Source organism: Heterodontus francisci, chromosome 2 (assembly GCF_036365525.1).
Source record: "Heterodontus francisci isolate sHetFra1 chromosome 2, sHetFra1.hap1, whole genome shotgun sequence".
Taxonomy (NCBI): domain Eukaryota; kingdom Metazoa; phylum Chordata; class Chondrichthyes; order Heterodontiformes; family Heterodontidae; genus Heterodontus; species Heterodontus francisci.
This window is the reverse complement of record NC_090372.1, coordinates 144,853,578-144,877,088: the sequence shown is the minus strand read 5'-3', so window position 1 is coordinate 144,877,088 and position 23,511 is coordinate 144,853,578. Positions and strand designations below refer to the sequence as shown.

At 41.0% G+C, this 23,511-nt stretch overlaps 1 protein-coding gene across 1 annotated transcript in view; it reads left to right on the top strand.

The window, feature by feature from the left end:
* Positions 1-9,511: 9,511 nt before the first annotated feature.
* stk17a (serine/threonine kinase 17a) overlaps positions 9,512-23,511 on the top strand; it is a 91,632-nt gene continuing 77,632 nt past the window's right edge. The window contains exon 1 of the mRNA XM_068011624.1: positions 9,512-9,806. Coding sequence (XP_067867725.1) covers positions 9,706-9,806 — 101 coding nt within the window. The 5' untranslated portion in view covers positions 9,512-9,705. The remainder of the gene's footprint in view (positions 9,807-23,511) is intronic.

Genomic DNA, 23,511 nt, shown 5'->3' with positions numbered 1-23,511 from the left:
AGTCACATGATACTCAGGCTGCACTTCCTGTACAATCATGCTGCTGTATAAGAATGTCAATAAAAATAATTTGTTATGCCACAATGTTTATGGTTTTCTCGTTAGGCAGTCCCTCCTCAGATTGTTCTAATCAGTTGCCTAAGCAACGGCTATTATCAATGTCAGGTACAGACACATAATGGTGATAGTGGGTCATTGCAGACTTCACCAGCAAATTATTGTTTCAAAAACTACAATGAGAATTAAGACACATATTATCAAAAATTGGTGCATTCTGTTTATTATTGACTTTACTGAAAGAACGGCTTGTTTAATGTTTTTTACTGCACCACATTTCTGCATCCTATTTTCTGATGTGGATTTAACATGGCGGGAAAAGCTTCCAGTTCTCATGTCAGCACAGTAACCAGTGTATTTGAACTAGCTCACTGTTTTCCATTATTTTATGTAAGAAATGCCTTAATTTGAATTCAAACAAGCTGTTTATACTACCAGCAGAGCCATTTGTTTTAATATGACATTTGCATTAGAATGTGTCATAATTCATCAGAAAATATTGTCAATGATTTTTCCAGCAGTGCTTTTTAGCCTAATTTGATTAATGTATGTGTTAACATTATATTATATTCTTTCAGTGTTCTGAATAGACAAACTTTACAATGGAAGTACTTTTAGTAGAAAAAAATAAGAAATTGTTTTCAAGATCTTAGGATACCCAAAAGTAGTTCACAGCCAATCATTTAAACTGTTTGAAATGTAGTCTCTGTTGTACTGTAGGAAAATGAGGCAGCCAATTTTCACAGAGGGCCGCACTAATATCAATAAGATAAATGAAAAGATGTTTTTTTCTGGCGGTGCTGGTTGAGGAATAACTATTGATCAGCAACCAGGGGATACCACTACTCTACTTCAAATAGTGCCATGGGATTTTTACATCCACCTGAGAGGCCAGATGAACCTTCAGTGTGTAAATGTAAATAAGTTCACCTCATTTTTTATTGGGTGACTTGATCTGTGATTAAAATAGTTGTGCATCTAAATATTGGGCATTTGTAGCAAATCCCACAAATATGAATATAAATATGAATTGCAGGATAACGAATATAAATCTTTCATTTCTCATTCTTGATCTTGAAGCAATACTACTGTTTCAGGCTCAATTATCAGTAAAATTAGGCAGCCTTCCTAACCTGGAATTTTCTTGGAGACTACTTTGCTTGAGGTGGCATGTTCACCTCTGAAGTAGCAAAGCTGTGAGTTCAAGCCCTACTACTGCACATAGTCCAGATTGGTAGTTTCAGTATAGTAGTGAAGAAGTACTGTAACGTTGGAGATGCAGCCCTTTGAATGAGGCATTAAACCCTAGGCTCCCATCTGCCTGTCCAGGTGGATATAAATGATCCCATGCCTCTTATAGTTGTAGAATGTTTCAGGAAATGAGAGCATAGTGGTAATGTTACAGGACTAGTAATTCAGAGGCCTGGACTCTCCAGGGGCTCAGAGGCTCCAGAGACTTGAGTTCAAATCCTATCGTGTCAGCTAGGGAAATATAAATTCAATTAATTAAATAAGTTTGGAAGTAAAAAGTTAGTCTCAGTAATGGTGATCGTGAAACTACTGGATTGTTGTGAACATCCATCTGGTTCACTAATGTCCTTTAATGAAGAAATCTGTTGTCCACACTTGGTCAGGCCTACATGTGACTCCAGACCAACTGCAATGTGGTTGACTCCTTAACTGCCCTCTGAAATGGTCTAGAAAGCTACTTGGTTGTATCAAACCATATGGAATGGTCAAATAAGAATAAAATAGGACTGACCACCTGGTATCGACCTCAGCATCAGTTATGAGGAAGACACGCTCAGCCCTATCAAACCTGCAAAGACTTCCTCAATAACATATGTGAACTTGTGCCTAAATTGGGAGAGCTGTCCCATAGACTAGTTAAGCAACATCCTTACATAGTCATACTCACCAAATCTTACCTGCCAGCCAATGTCCTAGATTCCTCCATTACCATCCCTGGGTATGTCCTGTCCACCAGCATACCAGAGGTGGCAGCACAATGGTATACATGAGGAACTGTGGATTGTCAGCAGAAATGTACTCACTACAAACTGTAACCTCATGGCCTGGCACATCCCTCACTCTACCATTACCATCAAGCCAAGGGACCAACCCTGGTTCAATGAAGAGTGCAGGAGAACATGCCAGGAGCAGCAGGCATACTAAAATTGAGATGCTAATCTGGTGAAGCTACAACACAGGACTGCAAACATGCTGAACAACGAAAGCAACATGCTATATTGGCCTTTATAGCCACTCCAGGCGCTGCTCCACAAACCACTGACCACCTCCAGGCGCTTACCCATTGTCTCCCGAGACAAAGAGGCCAAAGAAGAAGAAGAAGAATAGACAGAGCTAAGCAATCCCACAACCAACACATCAGATAACTTGCTGCGCCCCTAGCCAAGCTGTTCCAGTACAGCTACAACACTGGCATCAACCCTGCAATGTGGAAAATTGCCCAGGTATGTCCTGTACACAAAAAGCAGGACAAATCCAACCCGGCCAATAACCGCCCCATCAGCCTACTCTCTATCATCAGTAAAGTGATGGAAGGTGTCCAACAATACTCAGGAGGCTCAACACCATCCAGGATAAAGCTTGATTGGCACCCCTTTCACCACCTTTAAACATTCACGCCCTCCTCTCTTGATGCACAGTGGCAGCAGTGTGTACCATATTCAAGACACACTGCAGCAACTTGCCAAGGCTCCTTCAACACCAGCTTCCAAATCCACGACATCTAACACCTAGAAGGACAAGGACAGCAGATGCATGGGGACATCACCACCTGCAAGTTCCCCTTCAAGTCACACACCATCTTGACTTGGAACTATATCGCCATTCCTTCACTGTCGCTGGGTCAAAATCCTGGAACTCACTCCCTAACAGCACTGTTGGTGTACCTGCACCAGATGGACTGCAGCGGTTCAAGAAGGCAGATCACCACCATTTTCACTAGGGCAATTAGGGATGGGCAATAAATGCTGGCTTAGCCAGTGATGCCTACATCCCATGAACAAATTTTTAAAAAGCGGCAAGTACTCCTGGTATCCGAACCAACAGTCATTCCTCAAACAATACCATCAAAACAGATTATTTGGTCATTTATGTCATTTGCTATCTATGGGACCTTGCTGTGTGAAATTTGTCTACAATGACTATATCCCAAAAAGTAGTTCATTGACTGTGAAGCACTTTGGGACATCCTGAGGACATGAAAGGTGTCATAAGTTCTTGGTTTCTTTGGCTGTAATCAATGGTTCTATTAACTGTTGACCTCTAAAGTGATAATTTGGGTAAAATGTAAATTGAAGTAAGCTACCAGCTGTGAGCAGGCCTTTAATGCAAAGTACTTGATGTTCTCTAAGTCACTAAGGCATTCATACGCTGTCTTAGCACTAATGATAAATGGGAGCAAGTTTGAACTTTTCTCCCACTACTAACTAGCCTTAATACGAGAAAGCTAGCACAGTGCTATTTAGAAAAGTCGGGCACATCAGCTTAATTGTCTAAAATCTGGATATTTTGTTTTTTGTATTATTTAAACAGTCGTTATTCTAGCCATTTCCTCTCTGTCCAAAGATACATATGACTGGAACCACACTGTCACAGGACCATTTACTTCTTGAACTAAGACTTGCTGCCATGTTTTTTAATTGTAGCTCGAATAGGAAAAATAACTCTTGTACATCGAAGCAAGCCTGGGTCAATTGTAGGACACTTTATAGGGCTGATTTTGCAAGTCTCTGCTCCCTGGATAGAGACTTGCAGGGGCAATGATAAACATGTGTTATGGGCTAGAAATTCGTCTCAGGCGGTAGCACAAAACGGGCAGTGTTGGATCAGCCACCCCTTGTACAAAGTGCCTGACATTCAGTTCCATTGCAGTCGATAGAAATAAATATTGGACGCTGCATATAACTGGCGATCGATCTGATACCATCTGTATTGCAGCACCATCTGAAATGAATTTCTACCTCTCAAAATCAGACCAGCCCCCGAGAAACAGTCCTGCTACATTTAGCAGCAAAGATATCTCAGGATGTTGGAGAGGCTGTGGAATGATTTTACATTTTGGGGGAAAACTCTAACATCGATGCTGGGCATACCCATGTAAAATGACCAGATGATTGATCCTGTGATCTGGTGTTACAACGAGGTGAGAAAGGTGTTTCGAGGTCTTTTACTGTCTTCACCTGGTCTTATTGTAACAGGGTTTGATTTTTAAACACACTGTGTTTTGAGCTCCCCATTGGTGAATCTTTGTTCACCACTTTCCAATTATAAGGCAAAGAAATGAGCACACCAGGTTTTCTTAGGTTTAAAGAAGGAAAGTTAAATTTATTTAACTTACCTAAACTCTAATTCGGTGAACGCCTACGGACACACGACGTGCCCACGCTAGCATGCACATGCAATACACACATTCAAATAGGGACAGAAAACAGCAGAAGAAAAATAAAGTAGGGAGGTTTGAGGCAGTCTCTGAAGGGGGTTTCTTGTTACTGTTTCTGTGTTTCCAGCTCTTTGATTGTAGACAGCTCTTACTTTTCGCTGGGGCCCAGTATTCTTCTTCAATCTTGTTCACATAGGAGACTTTTCTCTCTTTGAGTTTACGTGTCTTCAATTGGTCTTCCGTTCCTTGAGAAAGAGATGGGAGCAGACGGGAGAGAGGTGTTCTCAGTCCAGGGGCAAACAGCTTTCTGAGTTTCTTTCTTTCAGCAACTTCAAATTCAAATAGCCAGTTAGTCATGTGACTAAATTGGCCTGATCAGGTCCTCCGTGTATTGGAGAAGCAGGGACTGGGCTCTTTGTTCCAACACTGTCTGACAGCATGCAAATGTCTTTCCAGTCACGGGCTTGGCAATTCCTTGTGATAGGCCCTCTTTTCTTCCCAGCTACAATTTTAAGTTTTAATGTTCATGTGGCGAAATAATGTGTGCCTCAGTCTTGGCAGGTGGGGGCCTGCACAACACTGGCCACTTGAGTAGTTCAGTTTGCATTTATATTTATTTTAATTTTTGCTCCATGTGCCCATTGTAATGCCTGGGGAAGGTGCCCTTTTTGCTTTTTTAAATCTCATTTTGCAAATGTTTTTCTTCAGAATTCTTGTGTTCTTCTGCAATTTATATAATACCTAACAAATTGTGGAATTCCTTTGCGGGGTTAATATCACCGAAGCATTTAGATACTGATCACAATTTCACAAGGGGTAACAAATATAGGTGCCAAGAAGCCATTTTGTCTACTCCTGTCACAGGCTACAAATGTTTTTTACAGACCAAACACACCTACCTGCACATGCCACAGGACCTCATAAGAGAGGCTGTCACATAGTTAGGCTCACCCCACCCAGTCATAAAAAAACAGGGATAGCCATCAAAGTTTTATATCATCAGATTGTTCCAAGGCTTCATACATTAATTCAGTCACTCTCCTACCCATACATGTATTAGCCATTTGCACAGAGCATCACATTCCCTGCGGAAAGGAAGTATTGGCTCGACTGGGCAGATGCTGTTTCCCATTTACCAGGTTGCTCAGGAACACGGACACCAATGTACTGCACCTCCTGATGAGTTAACATGCACTGCTGCCCTCTGGAAATGGTGTCAAAAAGCGTCACACAGAACAACTTTCTCCACACCCACTGCATACATATCCTTTGTGAGTCATCACTAATCTCCAACAACACTCAAGAAGCTCAACATCATACAGGACAAAGCAGGCTGCTTGATTGACACCACATCCACGAACATTCACTCCCTCCACCACTGACGCACAGTGGTAACAACGTGTAGCATCTACAAGATGCACTGCAACAATGCACCAACACTCCTTCGACAGCACCTTCCAAACCCACAACCTCTACCACCCAGAAGGACAAGGGCAGTGGATGCATGGGAACACCACCACCTGCAAGTTCCCCTCCAAGCCACACACCATCCTGACTTGGAACTATATCATCATTCCTTCACTGTTGCTGGGTCAAAATCCTGGAACTCCCTTCCTAACAGCACTGTGGGTGTACCTACCCCACATGAACTGCAGCAGTTTAAGAAGGCAGCTCACCACCACCTTCTGAAGAGCAGTTAGGGATGGGCAATAAATACTGGCCTGGCCAGCGATGTCCACATCCCAAGAACAAATAAAAAAGTTATCTTGTGTTGCACCGCATGACCAAAGACTCCATGCTATGCCTCCTTTCACTTCATTTTTGCCTGGCATATAACATCCATTTTGAAGCCTTATAAAAGCTAAAAAAAGTCTTGGCTCATTATGCTGTCACTTACATTTAGGCAAGGGCATCTCTTTAAAATTGAGCTGTTGCTAGATTTTGCTCACTCGCATTAGTCTATTTGCCACTGCAGGTCAAGGCTGTGCAGAGAGCTTATATAATTATTCAGATGAAGTGACCTCAGAAAACCAGGCACAGACAGCTCAGTGTACTGTGGGCCAAGTTGGCCCAGGCTCAGCTTGTAGGCATTCCCAGCATTGATTTTGCCAGTGGTGCAATATCAGAATGTATGTTCTTTCTTCCACTTTCAAATCAGTACCAGAGGGATTGATTCATAACTGTTAGACGGAAACAGGGAGCATTTAAAAAAAACTTTAAAACACAACAGTAGAATTATGTTCAACACTGAACTGAGTTTCAAAAAACAACAGTACCAACTTATATTTATATAGTTCCTTTACTATAGAAAAACAACAGAGACTCTAAAGTTAAAAATAAATGCCAGGCCAAGAAGAAGATATCAGGATGCATAATTATGAAATTGGTCAAAGATATGGCTATTAAGGAGGAGAGGGAGACAGAGTAGTTGAGAAGTGCAGGGAAAGAATTTCAGAGTGCGGAGCAAAGGCAATCGAAAGCCATCATTAGTGGGACGAATTAGGAAAATACACGAGAGGCTGGAGTCAGAAGAACTAATGGGTTCAGCTTGCATGGGGGTTGTAATGCTGAAGGAGGTTACAGTGAAAGGGAACAGTGAGACTATGGAGTGATTATCAATTTGAAGCATTGGGGGATTGGAAGCCAATGTAATTTAATGAAGACAGAGTGATGGAAGTGATGAAATTTATGGACAGTGGAGGTTGAGAGGCCATCCAGGACAGCATGGGAGCAATCGATTCTGTCGGCATGAGTGAAGGTTTTAGCAGCTGATCAGTTAAGGCAGGCCAGAGACAGGCAACTTTATGGAGGTGCAAGTCGACAGTGTGGGGCCTAACCAGTGATTTATAAAGTCTAGCGTAGCTTTCTTGCTTTTGTACACTATGCCTTTAATAATAATGCAATAACATACATTTTAACAGCCTTCTCAACTTGTCACGCCAGTTTTAAAAACTGATGTATGTACACCGCCAGGTCTCTCTGTTCCTGCTCACCCCCCACCCCGCCTTTAAAATTGTATCATTTAGTTTATATTTCCTCTCCTCATTCTTGCTACCAAATGTATCACTTCACACTTCTCTGCATTAAATTTCATCTGTCATATGGCTGCCCATTTTACCAGTATGTCAATGTCCCCCAGAAATCTGTTACTATCCTCATTGTTAACTGCATTTCTGGGTTTTGTATTATCGGCAAACTTTGAAATTATGCTCGATATACCCACGTCCAAGTCATTAATATATATCAAAAAGAGCAGTGGTCCTAATACTGACCCCCGGGGAACACTGCTGTATACATCTCTCCAGTCTGCAAAACCATTACTCCGTGTTTTCTGTCCCCTAGCCAATTTCGTATCCATGCTAGCACAGTCCCTTTAATGCCATGAGCTTTAATTTTGCTAACAAGTTTATTAGTGGTACTTCATCAAACGCCTTTTGAAAGTCCATATATATATCAACTACGCTATGCTCCTCAGCCTATTACTGTATCAAAGAGCTCAATAAAGTTAGTCAAACACAATTTGTGTTTATCAAATCCATGCTGACTTTCATTTATTGTCCCATATTTTTCCAAGTGCCAATTAATTTTGTCCACGATTATTGTCTCTAAAAATTTCCCACCACTGATGTTAGGCTGACTAGTCTGTAATTGCTGGGTTTATCCCTCTATGCACCAAGCCCCAGGCTCAGTGCGGCACAATGGAGTGGGCTGCTGTCAGATATCAAGACCTGAATCTGTGCCAATAACTTAAGCAACTGCTACATACTCAAGGGCAAAGAGCTTGGCAGGTCATAGAGGAGACTGTTGGAGGGGACAGTGAGAGAGCCACAGCTAGGGAGAGCCTGACAGATACGAGGAGGGAGTCACAGAGAGATGGCTGTTGCTGTACATGGTAACAGAATGAGGGATACACGCCCGGTAGCTTTCCCTTTTCTAGAGAAATGAGTCCCAGCCTGTTCAGTCTATCCTGATGAGTCTAAACTCTCAGTTCTGGTGTAATCCTTGTAAATATGTTTTGCTCCTTCTCCAGTATCTCTATACTTTTTCCCCCTCCGTTGATCGCCACCTTGATGTGGTGAAGAGGCTTGTGTGCTCCGACCATCCCTTGAGCAATGCCATCCTTGCTCCTGGTATGGCCACCCATGGTGACAAGGACGAGGCGATGTGCGGTCCAAAAAGTCCTCAATTGCAGAACAGGCAAAGGAAAACTGTGCATCTCACCGGCTGCAAAGGCGGAAGAAGGCTGGTGGTCCTGGTTATCGTGGTTCGACACATCACTGAAATCTGACCACCAACTTGTCAAGATCATGTGGACAATAACGGCGCCTCAAGGTCCCCACATTAAACAAAGTCACAAGCAGACTTCTACCAGGGTCCAAAACGTCACCATTGATGAAGAGATCCAACACTGGATCAACTGCACCAGCTCAGCCTTCTACAAGCTACGGCTGCGAGTGTTTGACAACAAAAACCTCCGCAAGTCAACAAAAGTCCAAGACATTGATGACTGGGAGGAGCTTACTACCATTCGTTCAAAATGGCAACAACTTGTCCATCAAGCTGCATTATGCTTTAAGTCCAAATGTCTTAATGATGAGGCGGAGTGGTGGAATTGAAAGAAAGAAAAGGAAGAAAATCCTGGACTCTGGATCCCACTACCTTGTGGAATGTACTGCCCCATTTGCCCAAAGATCTGTGGTTGGAGAATCGGCCTGTTCAGTCACATGGCAGAAACTTGTGACCTTGAGTAGACATCATCCTCCAATTGAGGGAGAGCGGATGGTGATCTTTTTTCCATGTCTTCCCTCCTGAGCAGGACAGTGCAACATTGTGTTTATAAAATCCAAGAATTATTTCCAGGGAATTAGTGAAAGTTATAAAGGGAAAAGAAAACCCAGTGAAGTGACCTTCATCTGAAATGCCCTTGTGTTGCCTTTTTAATGATATTCTCCCATTGCCCTTTTAATTGCCCCTCCCCCCGAGCTGTCAATCAGCTGGGTATCTCCATGGTGATGGTGTGGCGGAGTTGGGGCTGTGAATGAGCCGGGAGTGTAGGAGCGGAGCCAGGGGGAGTTTGATGCTGAGAGCCGGTAGTGCAGGAGCACAGTTCAGTCCAGCTCGGCACAGACAGCGAAAGCCGCACTCCTGCACCGTGTCCGTCGCTCTGAAGCGCTTCCTTCCTTCCCTCCCTCCAACCCACCCCGGTCAGGAGCAGAGAGTCCCGGCTCCTTACACCCACCATGACCCAGACACGGAACGGGCTGCTATCGGACATCCAGACCCGAGTCTGCACCGACAACTTCAGCAGCTGCTACACACTGGTGGGCAAAGAGCTCGGCAGGTAAGAGAGGAGACTGTTGGAGACCCGGGCAGGGAGAGGCTGACAGATGCTAGGAGGAAGAAAGAGAGACCCTTTCGCACAAGTAGACTAAGCTATATAAATCAAGTTGTTTTGTACTTGGTAATAGAGCGAGGTGCACACTGAGTGTCTCTGACTGACATGCACCAAGTGATTGAGGGTGACCCCCACATAGCCAAACAGGGAAAGATGCCCCCAACCGCAAACACTAGAATTGAAGGAGATTCTCAGTGTTAAGCTCGGGTAAGGAAGCAAGAGATTCTGTTGCATCTTTTGAAGCTGGCAGTCTTCTATGATGACCTACATAGATGAGGGACAGAGACTCTGAGTGACTGACGGAGATTAAAAGACTGACCTGTGGTACAGCAACCCTAACAGTGACCGAGGGAGCCAACTTGTCAATGAGGGAGACTGAGGCAGATATTCTTGAGAGGCTTGCTCTGCATTTTCTGGGTAATCTGTTGCTCTTTTCAAAGTATCTCTGTTCACTATATTTTATTCCATAGCAGGGAATAAAGTCCTGGGCTGGTATTTGCTGTAAATTATTAATGATATATGATTTTGAAGTTCAGATGAGATTGCTGAGATACTTCCATATATGTTCAGAGCATTAGTACTTTAATGTATATTTTCTGTGATTATCTTTACAGTTTTTTAAATGCACCTCTGAAGTATTTAGTGAACTGTATTTACCACTAAGCTCTCATGTAGAAGAACTTGGCAATTTATTAGGCACTTTAATGGAAACTTGCACTTTTTTTGAGGTGCTGATAGTTTATGCACGTCCTATAAAACTTTCACTAGTGGAAAATGCAACTGATTTTGAATTGCAATGAATTCTGTGATGTGAGTACTTATTTACCTAATTCTACTTTATTCCTGATTTGGTACTAGTAAAGTGATTCTAGTTGTACAAAGTTAATTTATAAGTAACTAATGGATGCCCAGGCTCTTTTATTGCACAATGCATGCTTAAGAAACTAGAGTAAGGGATTGGTTACTTTCATCTATATTTACATGCAGTGCTTGTTAAATAGAAATGGGAATCCTGTAAATTGTCTGACATTGATACATTCTGATAAGTAAAGCTAGAGTTTCTGATGTAGATATTTTTGTTTCTCTCAAGTCCACCTACTTTTAGTTGGTGTTTAAACTAAATCCACATGGAACAAGAGAAAAGTAACAGATTCCAAAATGTAACATTTTAATCTATTTACAACTATTCATTGGATATTAATTTCTGAAACTGACCCAATATTTAACTTTTTTTTAAAGTGAGAGTTTTGATGTAATATACATTTCACTGTTTTGAAATTAAATATTGCTTCAACACCCTCCCATTCAAACTGCAGTTTCATTAAAGATTATCCAACCTAAATGAATCAAAGTCTGTTAAAGTCCTTGGGAAATGAGAGGCATTAATCTTATATTTAATTTTGCCAACTTGGAAAAAATATTTGGGATGAGATGACTGGCTTAAGGACTCTGACAAATACTTAAATAAGTGATTAAATGAAATAGAGTAAGTTTTTATGTATTACCATTGTGGTCTGGTGAAAAGGGCACATGCTTTAATATGTGCTCAGGGAAAATGAGCCCAACTCATTCTAATAACATTTTTTTAGTCAAAGCTTCTTAAGCTAAAGATCATGTATTTATTTTTATTCCTCTTGATGTTTATGCCTAGTTGCATTACATCAGTTTGAAAAAAATCTTCTTGCTGCTGGGCTCCCCTCGCACTGAAAGCTGAAGCTATTTTTGTATTTACTGAATGATGGTGTGCTGCAGCATTGCTTAGTTATATAGTGAGCCCACTTGGGGCAGCTAAATTACTGTGTTCTGATTCAGACCAGCCATTACAATTTAACCATGAAATAAGTGTGTTGCTACAGTACTGTATGTAGATTGTCCAACAAGATGCAAAGATTTGTCAAGAAAACATACAAGGTTCTTCACATTTATGCATCGGTACAGGCACATATATGCTTTGGTTTGATTTCATGAAGTAAGGGCTCTTCAATGTCAAGTTGAAAGTTCATCAAATAATGTTTGTTCAAGAATTGATGTTTAACCAGTGAAATCTAGTGTTAATGTGCAACTCCACTGGCAACTTCTCAACTGTAGAGGTGGTTTGTCCTTGTTTGCTATGGGTACTTTATTCAGGTGCTCCTTCTGATCATCTTTAGGCATGAAATATGTTTAATCACTTTTTCCTGTGGTCAGTTAGTAATGTCTTGCTGTTTCTCTTTTGTAGGTAAAATTCTTTGAGGGGCCGGGTAGGTGGGTGTGTTTGTGGGAATTTTGTTTATAGCAGTAGCGAAGCATTTGCTAAATCACCTTCCTACTCCAACCTCCTATCCTTCCCAGGATAGGAATAGAGGTTTCCTAAGAGGTCTGCTTGTTACTCAGGTCGCTGCTTATTTCTACGTGTTTCATTCATGTTGTCTGTGTGCCAGAAATAGTCTGTTCAGTTGTGGCTGTGGGGGTTGCTAGCTTTGGCAGACTTCTGTTTCTCATCCAGGTGCTGGCCAAGTCCTCGTGCTGGCCATGGATTTGCTCAAGCACAGACCTGTGTACTGCCGCAAGGTCTCTGAATCTCTCACTCATGGTTCACTGGAGATCTTTTGTCTTGTGCTCCAGATTTTGGATTCAAACAACATTAATGGGAGCATTCCTGGGAGATGCTCCAACTGTGCTTGCTGCCTGCATGCCTAAGGTCATCCTGCCAATCCCCTGATGCATTCCATTAAATGCCAGTCTACACAACAGGGAGCCTGTGCTATCTGGCATAGCCCAGTTAGATTTCAACTGTAGCAAACCCATGTTGCATCATTACCTGCAAGGAGGCAAGTAAAATTTGTGTTTCTAAAGCATCCTCAGTTTCATGGCTGGTCAGATGAATCATAGAAAAACTCAACAGGCGTGTAGTGATGCTTGGCCTCAACTTGGCAACCGTCTGCCCCATTCACATCTGTGTGGACTGCTTGCACTCTGTGCTGGTCCCTCCCCTTCAAGTGTCAGCTTGGCTCACTTGTTAACATTGTTACTCAGAAGTTCATGGATTCAAGCACTTGAGCAGATGATCAAGTCTGACATTTCAGTACAAGACTGAGGGTGTGTTGCATTGCTGTCTTTCATATGAGACATTAAACTGAGGCTGCATTTGCCTGTTCTGGTGATTTAGGTGAACACTGATTCCCATGGTAGTATTTGAAGAAGAGCGGGGAATTCTTATGGTATTCTGACCAACATTTTTCCATCAACCTTACAAAAATAGATAAAGCATTCATCTTGTTGCTGTCTGTGGAACTTTGCTAGATAGAAGGTAATTTCAGTATTTTTCCATGTAGGTGGCTCCATTTATAAAAAAAAAAGTGATTCTCACAAATGTCCCAACAATTCACTGCAAGTTTCTTCTTTAAATCAGTAAAATCCTCAATTGTGTGTCTCTAGACCTGTGCCTGCTAAGTAGTGATGCTGTTGGATGGCTGTGGTGAGGCTTGTTACTGTTCCTAGGGTTCCAGCATGTGTCTAACAAGAAGAAAGTAAGTGTTTGTGTAGATTCAGGCATCTTGTGGCTGCTCAGATAATAGCTATATACTTCCATTATTGCCTCTTCAAGGAGTTGACCTACTGGATCCCTCTGCTTGACTGCATTTGTTGCCTTCTATTATATGCTGCTTTTTTCGGTAAGGAGGATAAAAATGCACTGCTTTGAGCAAAAGTTTTGCGCTGCACATTTTAAATGGAATTGCAATTTTAATGCTTCATGTATAGCTTAACTGATTGTAAAAACATTCTGCACATGAAGTATTTTACAAATCACAAACAAAAACTGAAAATACTGGAAATACTCAGCAGGTCTGGCAGCATCTGTGGAGAGAAAAAGAGTTAATGTTTCAGGTCGATGATCCGTTCAGATCTGAACTGGCGAAGGTTATAAATGTGATAGGTTTAGAGCAAGCGAAAGAGGGGGGGGGGGGAAGAAGAACAAAAGTGAAGGTCTGTGATAGGGTGGAAGGTGGGAGAGATTAAATGACAAAAGGTATCATGGTACAAAAGCAAGTTTTAAAAAAAAACAAAAGATTAGTCAGTCTACAGCCTTGAGGACTGAACATTGAGTTCAGTAACTTCAGAGCATGACTGGCTTTTTTAAAATATTTTAATATCTTTATTGTTAACCATGTACCTATTTTTCATGTAGACAGAGCTGCTCATTATTCTTCTATTAACACTCTGGACTAATGCTTTGTCTTTCACCACAAACGTTAACACACTCTGCCTTTGTCCCAGGACAGCTTTGTTATTTAATCTCTCCTGCCCTCTGCCCTAATGCACAGCTTCCCTTTTGTTCACTCTTTTTCCCCTGCCATCCCCCTACCCCCTTCACTTACTTAATACCTAATTCTTTCTAACCATTGCCAGATCTGATGAGAGGTCACAGACCTGAAATGTTAACTCTGTTTCTCTCTCCACAGATGCTGGCTGACCTGAGTATTTCCAGCATCTTGTTTTTATTTTAAAACAAAAGATGTGGCTGGATGAGGTGTAAATGGTAGGATAGCAGCTGTCTGAACATAAAGAAAGAAAGAAACGGGGAGGGGGGGATGCAAACTAATGGTGCCAGAGATTATGATCTAAAATTATTCAACTCCATTATGAGTCCAGAAAGCCGTAAAGTGCTCGGTCGAAAGATGACCTGCTGTTCCTCGAGATTGCATTGATGTTCATTGGAACACTGTAGGAGGCCAAAGACAGAAAGGTCAGTGTGGGAGCAAGGTGGAGAATTAAAAAGACAAGCAACAGGAAGCTCAGCGTTGCGCTCACAAACTAAACAGAGGTGTTCCGCAAGGCGGTCGCCCAGTCTGCATTTAGTCTGCCCAGTGCAGAGGAGACTGCAATGTGAGCAGTGAATACGGTGTACTAAATTGAAACAAGTACAAGTAAATTGCTGTTTCACGGAGTGTTTGTGGCCTTGGACAGTGGGAAGGGAGGAGATAAAAAGGCAGGTGTTTCAACTCCTGCACTTGCATGGAAAGGTGCTCTAGGAAAACGGGGAGGTGTTGGGGATGTGAACCAAGGTGTTGTGGAGGGAACAGTCCCTACGGAACGCTGAAAGGGTGGGTTAGGGGAAGATATGTTTGGTGGTGGCATCACGCTGGAGGTGGCGGAAATGGCCGAGGATGATCCGTTGAAGTGGGAGTCCGTGGGCTTATGGTGAATATTAGTTGATAGCCTATCCTTAAAAATGGAAACAGAGAAGTTGAGGAACTGAAGAGTCAAGGATGGACAATGTGAAGGTGAGAGGAGGGTGGAAATTGGAAACAGTCAATGAAATTTTCCAGTTCAGGGCAAGAGCAGGAAATGGCACCGATGCAATCGTCAATGTACTGGCAGAAGAGATGAGGGAGGGGACTGGAGGTGGACTGGAATGGGGAACGTTCCACATAACCCACAAAAAGGCAGGCATAGCTAGGACCCATGCGGGTACCCATAGAAATACCTTTTATTTGGAGGATGTGAGTGAAGTTGAAGGAGAAGTTGTTCATTGTGAGAACAAGTTCACCCAGGTGGAGAAGGGTGTGGTGGTGGATGGGGACTGGTTGGGCCTCCATTCTAGGAAGAAGCGTCAGACCATCCTGGTGGGGGATGGAGGTGTAGTGGGATTGGACATCCATGATGAATAGGAGACGGAGAGGTCCAGGAAACTGAAAAACTGTCGAATTGGCAGAGGGCATTGGCAGTGTCATGGATATAGGTGGGAAGAGACTGGACAAGGGGAGTAAAAATAGGGTCGAGATGGGAAGAAATCAGTTCAGTGGGGCAGGGACAGGCTGAAACAATGGGTCTACCAGGGCAGTCCTGTTTGTGGATTTTGGGAAAGCAGTAGAAGCAGGCTGCCGGGGGTTGGAGGGCTATAAGGTTGGAGGCCATAGGGGGAAGATTTCCAGAGGAGATGAAGTCAGTGACATTCAGTATCCAGTGAAGTCCTGGATACATTGGTTATTTTACAATGTTGAGAGCTGACTGCATTGTAATTATCAGCTGTATATGTTTTAATTATAGTCAATCCTTATGTTTTGCTCTGTGCATCTTTCTAAATGATTCTTATTTGGCCTGCTGTACTGCTTCTTGAGCATCTTTATTACCTCTCATTTGTGTTACAATTACAGCAGGTTTCTGGATCAATTTTGATTATGTATGCTAAGGTACTGCAGCAAATTTGATTGGCATTCGTAACTCAGTTTAGGATCGACAGCTTCATATGTACAGTCATTTGACAGTACAGAACTTAAGAATTGCTGAAAATATAGACATGTCAAAGCTTTTCATCTTGCACTCATCAGGACAACCCGCAAGAATAACCAATGTGTGCTAAGAATTACACTGACAACCAATTTAAAATTGTCAGTAGGGTTTGCAGTGTGGCGCATTTGCACATACTGGAAGCTACATATTTTAATCCACAGAGCCCTGTTCTTTGCAGACAGAAAGAACATATACACACATTGTGCCTGTTTCAGCTAAACAAAATAAGTGACAGCCATTCGCTGGTTCATTCCTCAGGGCAATGCCTTGACCAATCAGAGTCCAGCTGCCTGGTTTAAATTTTAAACAAAGCTTGGCAGTTAACTGTCAGTCACCATAAACTGGTGCATTCTCCATGGCAACGCCTCTACCAGAGTTCACTTGCCAACCAATCAGCACTCTTCTCATGCAGTATAAGTTGTTGTTTTCCCTTACGTTGGTTATTTTTGCATATTGTCCTGATGAGTGCAAGATGAAAAGCTTTGACAACAGGTCTATATTTTCAGCAATTCTCAAGTTCATGTGTATGCTTATTGTACACAAATTATTTTAATTTTAGTCAAGGCGAAAGCAAAATTTTGATTTTAGTTTCATTGTGCTCCAGACTTTAAGAAATCTCATCCGACCTTTGTTGTACTGTGAAATGTTCAAAACTCCGGTTGGCCACCTTCTCGATCCAACTACACATTAATCAGTTTAAAAAAATTAAAATGCTTTTCATAAATGTACTAAATGTGAACATGAGAAAAAGCAGTAAGCAAGCAGGCAATCACTAATGTTGAAAGACCAGTTGAAAGTGCTATATAAAAAAGACGAACATGAATCAGAAAAAAGACAAATGAATCATAAATTTTTGTATGGTAAACAGGGTGAAATAAATCATGATACATTTGTCCAAAAAAATCAGCAGCCATCCTGCTTTGTGTTGTAAATTACAGGCAGAGGAACAACATCACAAAGGCATGAGGTTTCTGGAATTGCCAGCTAACGCAGATTTCTTTTTTATTTCAGTCATTCTGATGCAAAGCCATGATGGAGATTTGCTGCTTTGCCGTTTTTCTCTACCTGACCACTTTCCATTGATGAAAGCTGGCATTCTGCTTGGGTGAAGCCTGTAAACCAAGGCCAGTTTTATCAGCATTTAAAGATGCATTCAGGCTTATAATGAGATAAAACTTCATGAATTTTATCACATACTCGGATAACAACACTTTTTGTGGTCTTGGACCTGATTGCGCAATGACTTTTGAATATTCTGATCCATGACGCAGGAACTGGATCACCTTTAATTTCTTTGGTTAATTAATTTGCCTTTCCAGCAAGAGAAGATCAGTTATTCCAGGAAGGTTAGCTGCTCTGGACTGCTTCAAGCAGGTTCTATTTGAATTGCGCTGTAGATTTTACTACTCAGGACCCATTTATGGTGAAAATTTAAATTCAAATTGGACCAATAATTTGAATTATGAGGTTTAAATTAAGCAACCATTGTTCAATGAGAGGTTTTTTTTGCATACTTTGAATTAACAGATGATTCAAATTAAGGAACTTTAAATTAAGGCTAGTCATGATGTTTTTATTTGACTGTAAATGTAGTGAGGTACAATGGAGGATATTTTAGAGGCCAGTTGACGTAATGAGCAAATGATTGTTCTGTTATGAGAGGATCTGATTTGGAAATATTTCTAAATTGAATATAACTGGAATTTTGTATGATCTGTTTTCTTTTTATCAACTTGAAGCTTTGGATCATTGTATTAGAATTGCTCAGACGGAATTAATCAAGTTTAAGGAATAATATACATTTTAAAGCTCATTTATACCAGTGCCCTTAAGACCAGCAGCATTGTGAGAAGTGAAGTTCATAAATTGATATTCAAATGTTTGCTTGCCCAATGTTACATTACAGTTTTTGTTACAATTAGTACTTCAAGGCGGTTTAATTATACTTAGATAGATTATAAAATTACTTGGTGTCCTTGGTGTCCATATATTTGTTGAAAGATATCCATATCAAGTTCTATTGCATGTTTTATTCCAAAAATAATGTTATCCAAGTCGATCATTGCCAATTGGAATTTATGATATGGCTATTTTTTTTTTAAATAGCCTCTAGCTAGACTGTTTTCATTCACAGCTTCCTTACCTCTGTATTTTTAGGTAAGTCAAATATTCCTTTCTATTCTAAATTTTGTACTAGGAGAGGTAAAAATACAATCATGTAATTTTTTGTGGATGGGTCTTTTTATTTTAAAGTACTGCCTGAATTTTTGGTATGTTGGTGACTTTCATATTTAAAAATTAATACCAGCAAGTACTTGAGTAAAAGAATAGAGAGCCATATATCCAGGTTTGTCAACAACGCTGAGTTAAGTGGCACAGTAACTACTGTAGATGAGAACAGAAAGTCGCAAAGGAACTTTGAGCGATTGAGTGACGTAACTATGGCAAATGGAGTTCAATTTGGGGAAGTGTAAGGTTGTTTTGGATCCAAGCAAGATAGATCAGAATATTTTCTAAATGGGAGGAAGATTTAGGGGCCCATGTACCAAAATAATGAAAAACTAGGGGGCTGGAACACAGAGGTGGACGTTACGCTGCGGTTGTATAAAACTCTGGATGGACCTCGTCTAGCAATCTGCGTTCATTACTAGGCACTGCATTTCGGGAAGGATATATTTGTCTTTGGGGTTGGTGTGCGGTAGTGGGGGGAGACCATTGCAGATTCTCCAGAATGATACTGGGACTAAAAGGGTTAAATTGAGGAAGAGGCTTGTATTCTCAAATATAAGATGAAGAGGTGATATCATTAAAATGTTTAAGATGATTAAAGGATTTGATGGGATAGATAGCAGCTATTTCATCAGTGATGGAATCCAGAACAAGGGGGCATATCCTTAAAATTAGATCTAGGTGGTCAGGGCTGTTATCAGGAAGCACTGCTCCACACAAAGGGTAGTGGAATCTGGAATTCTCTCCCTGGAAAAAGCAGTGGAGTCTAGTCAATTGAAAAATTCTAAACTGAGATTGATAGATTTTTATTTGATAAGGGATATGGTGTAAAGGCAGGTAATTGAGTTGAGGTACAAACCCGCCATCTGTGGGGTTTGCTCAGGGATCAAAGGCGAACTCTAACTGTGGAGGATGAAGCTACAACAGACCAATTAAATTAAATATATTGCCTTAGTTTTTACAAATTATGGTAGAAGTGAGATTGCAGAACTCTGAGATGCAGAGGGATCTGGGTGTCCCAGTACATTAAACACAAAAAGTTAGTATGCAGGTACAACAAGTGATTAAGAAGGCAAATGCAATATTATCATTTATTGCAAGGGTAAGGGAATATTAAAGTAGAGATAAAAGCAAAATACTGCGGATGCTGGAAATCTGAAATAAAAACAAGAAATGCTGGAACCACTCAGCAGGTCTGGCAGCATCTGTGGAAAGAGAAGCAGAGTTAACGTTTCGGATCAGTGACCCTTCTTCCAAAGAAGGGTCACTGATCCGAAACGTTAACTCTGCTTCTCTTTCCACAGATGCTGCCAGACCTGCTGAGTGGTTCCAGCATTTCTTGTTTTTATTAAAGTAGAGATGTTTTGCTACAGTTGTAGAGGGCATTGGTGAGACCACATCTAGAGTATTGTGCGCAGTTTTGGTCTCCTTACTTAAGAAAGGATATGATTGCATTGGAAGCAGTTCAGAGAAGGTTCACTCAACTGATTCCTGGGATGAGAGGGTTATCTTATGAGGAAAGGTTGGACAGATTGGGTCTGTATTCATTGGAGTTTAGAAGGATGCGAGATGATCTTATTGAAACATATAAGATCCTGAGGGGACTTGACAGGGTGGATGTTGAAAGGATGTTTCCCCTTGTGGGAGAGACTAAAACTAGGGGGCACAGTTTAAATATAAGGGGTCTCCCAATTGTGACAGAGACGAGGATAATTTTTTTCTCTGAGGGCCGTGAGTCTGACTCGTGGAGGAGGGTCATTGAATGTTTTTAAGGCAGAGGTAGACAGATTCTTGACAAACCAGGGAGTTAAAGGGTATCTGGGGTAGGCAGGAAAGTGGAGTTAAATCCACAAACAGATCAGCCATGATCAAGGGGCCGAATAGCCTACTCCTATTTCATATATAGTTCATATATAGGTTTGGTACAGGAAGACATGATTTATATTTGAGATAACTGTAGGAAAGAAATAGCAGAACTCGGTGGATAAGTTGCTATGTCTTGATCTCAAAACCCCAGACTGTTTAACGAATGAAGAGAGGAGCAATGCAAATTATGCCAGTTCTAGAAGAGAGAAAAGTTTAAGCCAGGTTACTCTTAGTTGGACTCTTAGTTCAATGCAAATTGTGGGAAAACACTTAGAATTTATAATTCAGGATTGAATCAGTGAGTATTCAGTACTGCAAAACACCGCCAGCACAAATTTGATAAAGCTAATTCATGTTTGACAAATTTAATAGAATTTATTTGAAGATGTGACTTATTAGATAGATAAAGGGAATGCACTATAGGTAGAATGTATGGATTTTCAGATGGTAATGAGGCTATACTAATATATTCTAGTTCAGGGCCACAGTAAATTAGTGGGAGTGATAACTTCTGGGAGTTTGAAGCAGGCAAGTCTGCAGCTAAACATGCATTCCACTGTACATCATTTATGGGCTAATTAAAAGCCATTTGTGCACTACTCCATATGTCTGAATCTGATTAAAAGAACACACAACACCACAACAGGCCTTTACAAAATTGCTTTTGTGTTTAAATTTTTGTTAGGATTGTGGGTGATGCTGGCAAGGCTGGAAATGTTGCCGATCCATTGGTTGCCTTGAGAAGGTGATGGTGGGAATGGGCCTTCTCCTTGAGCCACTGTAGTTCTTGTGGTGGTCATTCCCAATGATCAGTAGGAAATTAATACAGTGATGATGAAGGAACGGTGGTATATAGCCAAGTTCATTTGTAGAATATGGGGGCCATTTTATTGTCCATCCCTAATTAGCATTGAAAAGGTGATGGTGAGCCACCTTCTTGAATATAACTGAGTGGCTTGCTGGACCATTTCAGAGGAGAGAGTTTGATTCCAGAGTTCTCTCCAGACCTCTTCTTGGATTCAGTTTTGTTAGTGCTGCTTGACATCAAGGGCATCTACTCGCACTTCTCCTCTGCCATACCACGCTTATGCCCATGTCAAGGTCTGGAGCTAAGTGGGTCTGCCAGAATCTGAACTGAGCATTAGTGAGCAGCTTAATGGCAAGTAGGTATTACCTGATGTCACTATTGATGACTCCTTCAAGTACTTCGGTGGCTGATAGGGTGGTTATTGGCTGGGATGGAGTTGAACTGCTTTTTATGAAATAGGCTTCTGCTTGAGACAACCAACTGATACAATAAATATTTTATTTGCAAGACTTTTTTTACACTTGTAGCGTCCATACAATATTCCTACCCATGGAGAATTGGCAATTAATCCAAACCGAGGTTTTTGCCTATGTAGCTGCTGGGAGCTACATAAGTGTAGCTGGAAGTCACTTTCTGCCAATTTGCCCTTCTGTTTTGCACTTAGCCTGTACTTTAAGTTTCACCACAATTACATGACTGGCAGTTGGCACCTATTTTGTGCAGTTACAGGTATGATCCTCCATCTTGCCACTCTATAATACTATACTGCTGAACCACTATACAGTTCAAATATTACTACTTCAATTGTCAAATTCTGATGCATAAGCCTTCGACTGAAGGAAAATAGGATAGATGACAAAGAAGAACTGTGTTCTGCGGTTTTTCAAAGCTAAAGTTGCTCCAGATTGACTTTCTGCTGTAGTTAACTGTTTATTTGTGGCAGGTTCTTAAAAGGTATACTTTTGCATTGCTGGGATATGTGTAAGGACATCAGTGTAAACAGTAGGGTGGTGGGTTGCTGATAAAGGCATTGCTTCTATGTGATCTAAACAAGTGTAATCCAGGAGCTAGGAATAAAGTTGAAAATGTAAATATTGTAAATTATGACATTAAGGTAATTAATCATGGGAGTATAATATACTCTTGTACATCTCGTAGGTCTATATTTTAACCTTGAAGAGCATTTAATGTAATTAACAAAATTTTAAAACATTGAATCATGAAAGCCTTCAGACTCTTATTTGGTACTAATTGACCTGGTTTTGAACGAAAGACCTTTTAGCAGCTGATTGTGTTGCATCAGGACATAGCCACAGGGAATCATTGGACTCCGTTTCCTTGTCAGTATTTATCAGATCAGCCTTCTGCTGTCTTTAAAACTCATATTTTGCCTTGAACGCTACACTGCTTAATTATAAAATGTAATATTTCCAGATCACTGCGTATTACTTACTGGAGGCCACCAATTAAAGAGAAGCTAGAATGGAGTTTCTAAATCACAGATCAGCAATTCATGACCCATGGCCATGAATTCAGCTGTGTTGTATTTGTATGTATGATTGTTGCACGAGTTCACAAGCCATCAGCCATTTTCCCATTGTTTTCCCTATCCTAATTACAGCTAGTGTTGTAGCAAATTGAGTGCATAGGTGAAGAATCAAATAGTAACCAAAAATATAGATTTAAAGTGTCCAATCAGCATTAATTTATATGGAGTACAGATTTTTAAAAAACTGCTTATTCTAACATGAGAACATTCTGAAGAAGTGTCACTGACCTGAAACATTAACTCCGCTTCTCTCTCCACAGATGTTGCCAGACCTGCTGAGTATTTCCAGCATTTCTTGTTTTTATTTCAGATTTCCAGCATTCGCAGTATTTTGCTTTTATTATATGAGAACATTTGATTTGCTGGAGCCAATTTCCCATGGTTTTCCACATGGGAAACTATGATGAGGTCTTCAGATGAAGCAGGTGAAGGATAATTGACCAATTTAGGAAGCAGAGAAGTAGAGTTGGCTGGATTTTTCTGCAGTATAGGTAAAGGAGCTCAGCAATGCAGTGCTGAGGTACTCTTTTTCACCCCCTCCAAGCCTCCAGCTGTATGCTTTTTAATAAACTGACAGTATTCTTTAGCAATACACATTCAATTTCTTAACTGGCAGTGGATTTTGCAGTTAGTGCTGGTGCGTGTTCCAAGAGCCATTCTATATAATGCAATCCAAAAACTGTTTTGTCACCAGCACGGTTATTGACTAGTTTTGTTTGTGTCCTGTTGACTTAGTGGAATTAAGCTGCCAGGTGTGTCCTAGTTTGTAGTAATCCCCTACAACGCTAGATAGGAATTTGTTAGGTCAATGTCGATCTATTGCTTACTTACAACTTTAAAACTTGTCAAATTAGCATGGCGGGAATTGTAGTAGTTTGAAAGCTTGCAAGTGTATGTTTTGTTACCACATACTTTGGCTTGTAATT